This window comes from Hipposideros armiger, unplaced genomic scaffold (assembly GCF_001890085.2).
Source record: "Hipposideros armiger isolate ML-2016 unplaced genomic scaffold, ASM189008v1 scaffold_7, whole genome shotgun sequence".
Taxonomy (NCBI): Eukaryota; Metazoa; Chordata; class Mammalia; order Chiroptera; family Hipposideridae; genus Hipposideros; species Hipposideros armiger.
In genome coordinates, this window is record NW_017731357.1 from 1,960,140 (window position 1) to 1,969,006 (window position 8,867).

At 34.2% G+C, this 8,867-nt stretch overlaps 1 protein-coding gene across 6 annotated transcripts in view; it reads right to left on the minus strand.

Annotated features, from left to right (window-relative positions):
- KDM6A (lysine demethylase 6A) overlaps positions 1 to 8,867 on the minus strand; it is a 198,554-nt gene that overhangs the window by 15,771 nt on the left and 173,916 nt on the right. For all 6 annotated transcript variants that reach the window (XM_019649665.1, XM_019649675.1, XM_019649645.1 and 3 more), the window contains 3 exons: positions 7,729 to 7,843; positions 4,249 to 4,436; positions 3,104 to 3,245 (listed from right to left, as the gene is read on the minus strand). In XM_019649665.1, the coding sequence (XP_019505210.1) occupies positions 3,104 to 3,245; positions 4,249 to 4,436; positions 7,729 to 7,843 (445 nt within the window). The remainder of the gene's footprint in view (positions 1 to 3,103; positions 3,246 to 4,248; positions 4,437 to 7,728; positions 7,844 to 8,867) is intronic.

Sequence of the window (8,867 nt, forward strand, 5' to 3'; positions counted from 1 at the left end):
CACACACACACACACACACACACACACACACACACACACACACACACACCCTCAGTGCCTAGCCCAGAGCCTGGGACATTACTGGCTGGTGAAAAGTACATTTCTGGCAATAACTGAATGAATGTATTTTTTTTTTTAAAGTAAGCTTATAAATATAAAGCAAGGCAAGGCCCAGAGGCCTGGATTTACGTGTAACATTTTCAATTGGTGTAATGACAAAAAGTGTTCACTAATCACATCTCATGACGACTCAAGCTGGGAGCAGAATTGCTAATATATAAGATATACAATCAAGATTCAAATGATTGGACATTTTGTAATGAAAGGTAAAAATAGAGTAAGATAAGTATTTAAGTACGTTTAGGTTTAAAAAAAAATGTAAAGAAGGCATGAGGAACAACAGTATCACCAGTAATTTTAAGTGAAAAAACACCCAAATGTGTGTATCCAATTTCAATACAAGACAATTTTATAACAGAGATGATGCAAGTGTCAATGCTCAATGTTTCAAATATTAAGAGGGACAATGATAAATTGTAAGGATGGGGGGAATGGATGAAAAAACCAACAGAGGTAAGAGATGTTTAAATTAATGAAGACCAGGTAAGAAGAAGAACAGATTACGGCAATGAAGTTTCCTTGACTCCTTTTTCCCACTTACCACACCACCCAATCTATGAACAAGTCCTGTGAGCTTTAGCTCCACCTCCATGGGTAAATGTCTATCAAGGTTTGTCTGTCCAGTTAACAACTGCCTCCTAAATGCCTCCACCCCCACACACCTACTTCTAACCTTATCCCTTGGAATCCATTCTCTACAAAGCAACCAGATTCATTTTCTTAAACTTTAAATTAGAACATATCCCTTGTCTGCTGAAAATCCTCTAATGGTACATCCAGAACTAATATATAAACTTCTTACCATATCTAATCTGGTTCCTGTTTACCTCATTGAGCTTATTGCTACCCCTTTCTTTCTCTCATTCTGCTATGGTCACACTGGCCTTTTTGTCCTACAAACATGTCAAAGTTGTTCCCAATTCAGCGTTCACTTGTTCTCTGGGCCTGAAATGTTCTACTCCTAGATCTTTGCATGGCTGACTCCATTTCATTATTAAGATCTAAGCACAAAACTCATTTTTTCAGACAACTTCCCTGACCACTTTAGAAAAAGCAGCACTCTCATCCCACCCCAAATCCAATTATTATCTATTTTATCTTATTCATATTGCTCATCATAACTTATTTATCTGTCTGGGGGTCTCTCTATCTTGTTCCAATAGAAATTAAGTCCTCTGAGGGTAGGGATTTTTAACTTATATACCACTATGTGTATCATCAGTGCCTAGAACACTGTTTTGGGCATAGAGCTGGCTCTCAAACACATGCTGAATGGGATTTATTCTACATAAATCCCAAATATACTTAGGGACTTGGGACCAAATGACAGGCAAATTTTGGGCCAATTTGTAAAGAACTTTCAAGAATTATAGGGAGGTAATGAGAATGTTCAAGAAGTTGCTGGATGACCACAAATTATGAACGCTACAGAAGGGATTACTGCATTAAGTAGGTGTTTTCACTAAATGACCTTTAAAATCCTTTCCAATTATAAAATCCTAATCTATCCAAAATGTAATGGTTAACATTCAGTCTATATAGCTATTAGATAAATGGCTTCTTTACTGTACCATCCCTTTACCTTCAGGTGATCTGAATTAGCCTCTAGTTTATGCCTATCTCCAATTTATTAAGCATCTCTAGAGACTTTAAATAATTTTCCCCTGAAAGTAACCCTGAACTTACTATTCAGAGCGAAGTACCATTCTGAGATATAATAGGATAAATGGATAGACAACCTCCTACATCCCACTACCAATTACATGTATAGAGTATGGTACCTAAGATCCAACTTTTTCAAGGATTTGTACATTACTTACTATGGATTGGTTTTTGTTACCTTTTGCCTCCTCCCACAACTTCTGCCCAGGACTAGATAAAACAGCGCAACTGATAAAGGACTGTATCATAAGATAATCCATTAGCATGTTACTTTGGCCACACAATTTTTGTTTGGATAAAATTTTGGATTTAGGTTTGAAATAATTTTAATAAGCCAGGATTACTTTCAAAAGACAGTATTTTAAAAACAACATGTGCTGACAAAATTAATATAGCTACAGAAGAAATACTTAAAGTATTCTTTTAACAAAGACAAATTTATATTTTCAGTGAGTATAAAGCAGTGTATTCCAAAATGAGTTTCTGAGATCAATTCTTCAAAAGATACTGGTCAAACAAATAGGTCTGGGAAATACAATAGATTATAACCCTTCTCCCCCATTCACAAAACCCAACACTTCAGTCTTTAAAACATTTTACAAAAAATAAAACAAATAAAAATAAAAGACTTGAACTTTCTCTAATCCATCATTTTCCATATTTTTTTGACCAGAACTCCCCACCTTTTGGGGGTAGGGGTAGTGGTGGTAGAAAACACAGTTTAGGGAAACACTGCTATATAGCACCATTTGAAAATGTTGCTTCTAAATAGATTTACAAAATAACTAGGACAGAAACTGTGACAATAAATGAGAAGCTTACTAGGATATGCATATTCAAATAACTTGTATTATACATGTTTAAAGCTGCTAAGAAAAGGGACAATTATAAGATGGATGATTTAATGAAAACAATTAAAAAATTAACATTTTAGTCAAATCCCTATATTAAATGGTAATTTCTCTGTACCCACAATTATTTTGTGATGTCATTCCCTCCCCCCAATATTAAGGGCAGTCTTTCAATATTAAAACTAAAGTTTTCCTAGGAATCAGGTGGCTCAGAGGATAGTGGGGATGGACAGGCTTGTGAATCTACTGGTTTAAAATCATTTGTGCCTTTTGTTCATCTTTATACTGACTATTTGGGAGCGAAAAATAATTTTAACATGTGGATTCTAGTATTACATTTTGCTAGATGTCTGGACCATTTTGTTTTGATGTCAACAGAATTCTATGGTGGGGGCGGGAGGGGGGGAAGTATTGAATAGTTAACACTCCCCAATAAGAGAGGAACTACAGCAGTTTTAGAAAGCACTTACTTAATCATTTCAAAAAGCTTTGGATCTGAGACCTTGATATTTCGTGCCATATTCCAGGAAAGATGAACCATGGGTACTATTGACTTCACACTTTGCAATTTGTTCCATTCGTACCGTTCCACTGCCAACTTATACTGGCAGGCTAGGGAAAAAAAAACAGTTATAAAGCAACCCAAAGTACCAAAAGATATGAAGATAACCATTATCACCTTCTCGGGTGATATCATCAACACCAATTCTGAAAACCTCAAAACATTATAAAAATAATTGTCTTTTGATAATTATGGTAACAATAATAGTAAAGAGTGCTTTGTAACTATGTGCCAGGCATTGTGCTAAGCTATTTTTATACATTATCTCACTTAATCTTTAGCATTACTTTATTAATTTTATTACCCCCATTATACAGATGAAAAAATTGAGGCCCAGAGAGATTATATAACTTGCCCAAAGTTGCAAGAGTCAGGCCCTGGTCCTAATCCAGGTTTTTCTGGCTCCAAAGGTCATATTCCCTTAAGTATTTACTGCCTGAAGGCAGGCATAATCCAAGGCAGGATTTTGACATAACAGGGCTATTCATGAGAGACACCAGATAAAAGCAAAATTTGAAAGAATGAATGAATAAAAGTAAAATTTGAAAGAATGAATAACCACTCTACTTTCTCCCATAAAGGGTTTCCTTTATAAAACAAAACCAAGCACTCTAAAAATTATTAAAAGTGTATCTTCCTCACTCCTTCCACTGCCTCATTTGTTCTCGTGCCAGCTAAAAGTAGGTTACAATGGAGCACTATGGGATGGTGGAGCATGGGGCCCAGAATTACTGCATGGGTGAAAGCTACAAGTTGATCACAAATACCCACCCACTTTAGACTATTACATGAGGAATAATAAATATCTATTGCTTTTGGAAAAAAAGGATATTTTCCTTGTATATAAAGACATAAATTTGTTATATGCTAAGATCTGAAGTCTTGAATTTCTATTTAACAACTTAATTTCTTATACTCTAAATGAAATTTTTATTTAAGGAGACACTCTTCTCTCAATTTTTGGTGAGTTATATTCCAAGAAACAAAAGAATAGACCTATCAGATACAATCCTTTATAAATTAAACTTTTTTTTAGCATATTCTTTATAATACCTGTAAGTGGACCAACATTCCAAGCAATGTTGTTGCACCAGCCAATAGCCTGAACCCAATGAACAGTGCCTGCATTTATCCAGACCAAATCTCCAGGTCGCTGAATAAACCTATATACTGGAACATTTGCTTCATAAAGATCTTCAAGGTTAGGCCACCAGGAACCCATTAGGAAATTCAAATTATTTCTGAAACAAGAAAAAATAATGCAAATAGATCAAGTGTTTTAATAAGCTCCTTATAAAACTAGAAGACAATGTCAAGTTTTAAAAATATGCTCATTCATTGCACTGAAACTTAACTGCTTGTACAGTGAGAACTGCTGTACATAAAGTGAGTGAAATTTATTACAGTTAAGTATTAGATGACTTATCCAAAAATCAGTATCACTACCTTAAGGTGATTTTTCAAAAATCCAAATGAAATCCAAAGCTACTTTTAAGTAATACTTATATACATTAACTTTTAATTTCACTTCACTAAAGGCTATTTTGATTCATTGAACCCTTCTCCCTGGAGTACCTAGAAATCTCTACAAGGTAAATGGAAGGTGGAGCTGACATCAAGTCATTTAAATTCATAAACAGGAAAACTATGGCAGATAAAAGTACTAGGAACTTCCATTTCTGAGGGAAAGTAGGAAACAGAGGTGGTCTCTACTGCTATTTTGAATCCTAAGCAGGGAAGGGGACAGGATGTCAGTCTCTATAGTTTTGATGACTGGTTAACTAAAACTACGCAGTTGAAAGACTTTATCAAAAATGAACAATCACACACATGCACAATAACCACCATCACCACCACCAATACACTTTGGAAACATACTACAGATCATATTACTAAGATTTTACTTTATAATACAGCTTCTTATTCTATTTTATCATGTTATAATATGAAGTATTTTTTAGACTACAAAACAACTTTTCCTATAAAAGTATTTTATAAAAATCAATTGACTACTTTAGATTTTACATTCTGGAGAAGGAAGAACTTGCAGAGTGGAACTGTTCCTTTCCTTAAGATCTAAGAAATAAACTTTACTTCTGTGTCTTGTGCTAAAGGATATATGATAAAGTGTAACTTTAAATTATTTTCATTGGTTTAAATTTTTCTTTTTTTTGTCTAGATGGAGGGTTGGCAAATCTAGCCTACTGCCTGTTTTTGTAAGTAAAATTTTTTATTAAAACAGCCATGCCCTTCATTTACATATTATATATGACTGCTTATGCACTGCAATGACATAGTCGTGACAGACAGTATGACCTGCAAAGCCTAAAACATTTATTATCTGGATCTTCACGAAAAAAAGCTTACCAACCTCTACCTCTATCTAGATAGAATCTTAATCTTATTTTTTTTCCTTAAAAAATGCAAGGCTGGGGCCAGCCGAGTGGCTCAGTTGGTTAAGAGCTCGCTCAAGAGTTTGAGCTCTGAGCAACAGCGGTTCGAGTTCCGGCCCGAGCTGAGCAGCCGCTGAGCTACCAACAGGTGGCAGGATGGTTCAGCTAAACAAAACAAACAAACAAACAAACAAACAAAAAATGCAAGGCTGCTCTTGAAAGTCTCAAACAGACTGCCAATGGCAGCCTAATTGCAAGGGGATAGGATGGGCTTGCTGTTTGTGATAGGGCTAAGTAGATAAAGTCCAGAAAAAACTTGCCTATAAAGCAAAATATGGTTACAAACACAAAGCCTAGCTCTACTTCACCCATGTGTTGCTGTCATATACTGCTGAAAACTTTCTAACCAGAAGCAAACAAACAATCAAGTAAGCAAGACCACCAAATTATCAACCGGTAAGTCAAAATAAAGAAAAGAAAAAAGAAAAAGAAAATTAAACTTACAAAACAGCAAGCATTCTTTTAAATCATATATTTAAATGAATGGTTATTTCAAGACAGATATTATTTAAAACTACAAAACAAACTACTGACATGGTCAATACCAGCCAATATCAAAATCAGCAATTCTTATATGAAACAAAATTATACTGAAATGCTGAGGTGGCAAGTGCTATTTCTGTGACTTAAATTTACCTAGCCCTACATACTAACTTGATATTTTTATTATCCCCAGGTTCAAGCTTTTTAAACATCATCTCCCTATTCTAATTATCTCTGTTCCCAGGTTACCTCTTCATTTAGATAGGAAAGAAAACTATTGGGTTGTCGGAAAAGTCATGACGCATTTTTACAACAAAAAACAGAAAAAATACGTCATGACTTTTCCGACAACCCAATAAATTCTAAAAATAGCCAACCTCTACTTAGAAATAATGAACATGTATCACTGTACTGCAGCTGCAATAATATGCTATCTCAAAGTTTAAGAAATAAAAATCTTTCTGTAGCAGAATGGAGATTTTCTACGTGACATTGTTCTTTTTCTGCTACTACCAGGCTGCTAGTCCATAAAAGTAAATACAGAGTAAAGTTATTTCATCAGAGCACTTGAAATTTTAAAATTCCACATCTCTGGCTTTCTTACATTGAAGAAAACCTATGTGTTAAATATAAATAGCAAAGACAGTAAGAGGTGATTGCCTTTTTGCTTATATTTAAGGAAATGTTGGATTAATATGCTTTTTTGCAACAATATTTACATTTCTTACTAAATTTAGATATTTACAGAAAATAATCTTTAACCCAAAATTAAAAAATTTATTAGTATGTGGAATGTATGTAATTAGTTTTCAAATTTCTCATGTCATTGTTTTTGGTGGTTGTTTTCCCTTTTTTGTATTGGGATGGGAGATTAATACCAAATACATGTGCAAGTTATGTTTTTATCAGGTGCTTACATAATGGGGTACTTTAAAAAAAAAGAGAAAGTTTCCATTTAGACAAATAAATTTAAACCAATGAAGACAATTCCAAGGTATCCTGTAACACAAGATAAAGAAATAAATGAAGGCTATTTCTAAGATTCTAGGAAAGGCACACTTCCACCATGTGAATTCTTTCAATTATAAAAAAATCTGAAATAGCTGATTAAATTTTATAAAATTTCTCTACAGGAAAAGTTACCAAAGTAGTTTTAAAAAGAAATTATATCATGATGCTATGGCAGAGTACTGTGTTCAAGCTTGAGTTATTAACAACCTATAAGGGTGCTCAATTATAGAATTCATTCCACTTCTAAAACCATTTATAGTAAAATAATTTTTCTTGGAATACAGATATTTCACATAAACAAGTATTTATGTATCAACTATTTAATTAGCTTAATAAACACTCAATTTTTCTATCTTCTAAATTCAAGACTATTACTATTGGATGAAGTGGTTTCAAGGCACCTTTCTTAAAGAATTTCCAGTAACACAAAATAATAGGTTTGGAATCAAATCATTTAAATGAATTTTCTGCCGAATGTAAGTGAAAATTGGTTACATGCATTAGGACATCCAGCTTAGTAAGCTGTCCTTTACAATTACTGTTTTTGAATAATTATGTTTAAAGAAAATTTAGTTTGGAAACCTACTTTTCACAGAAATCATTCAGAACACCCCAATAACCTTCAGGTACAACAAACCATTCACAGTCACCTGGACCAATATTTATGTTAACTGAACAGAAGTTGTTATTTTCTTGATGACCTGAAATGTAGAAAGAAGAAAAAAAAATCAGCATACTATAAATTCTATAGAAAATGTGTCTTTAGAAATGAACTTTAGAATTTTGTGCCAAGTCTAGTTTTAGAGCCGAATTTGGTCAACTCCTGACTTATACAGTTAAGGGCCTCTGTGGAAGGCAATCTAAATCATGGTTAAAGCTTAGGTTCTAGAGCCAGGCTAGTTATTATGTGAATCTGGGCAAGTTGCTAAATCATTCTGACTCAGTTTCCCTATATATAAGACTAGATAATAATGACTCCAATAAATCAGTATTGTTTTGGGGATCAATGAATAATGACTGCTTCAAACAGTGCCTAATACATGGTAAGTAATAAATGTTAGCTGTTATTGATATCATTACCACTTCTTTCTTGTGAGCTAACCCCCATTTCTCGGACCTGGTATTAATTAGGACATCAGTAAAGAGGCAAGAAGTCTGCTTTTCAAAATGTACCACAGGAGTGATGTGGATAAAAATGGCAGAGCAAGGAACTCTTCAGAAACATCAAAAAGACAAACAAACAAAACAAACAAAACAAAACAAAACAAAAACCCCAAAACAAAAAAAACTTCTAAAAACTGTCAGAAGCAACTTTATCAGAACTCTTGAGTGACAAAAAAAGCAGCCAATCGAATTCTTGACCAGAGGAAAGGCAACTTAAACATGGTAGCAGTTTTTAGTTTACAGCAGTTTAACTTACCTTATTTCCCACCCCCACCACTGTTGTGGCAGTTGACTTCAGAACAATAGTCTGTGTTCATAGTGTGAGTGTCCCTGGCTCTGGAGGGAGCAGAGTGGATCTTCTTCCCAAAGGATTGTGTTTTTCTGTTTTGACCTGACTGGAGTTTCCCCAAAAGACAGAAGGGACTTCTCTGTTTCATGTACCTCAGAAGTCTATCAGAAGTGTTTTGGTGGAGGGGGTTCCTCCCCCCAAACAATGAGAGACAAATAAATAAGCTAATGCTAACAGGGGAAAAAACAAACAAACAAACAAACAAACAAAAA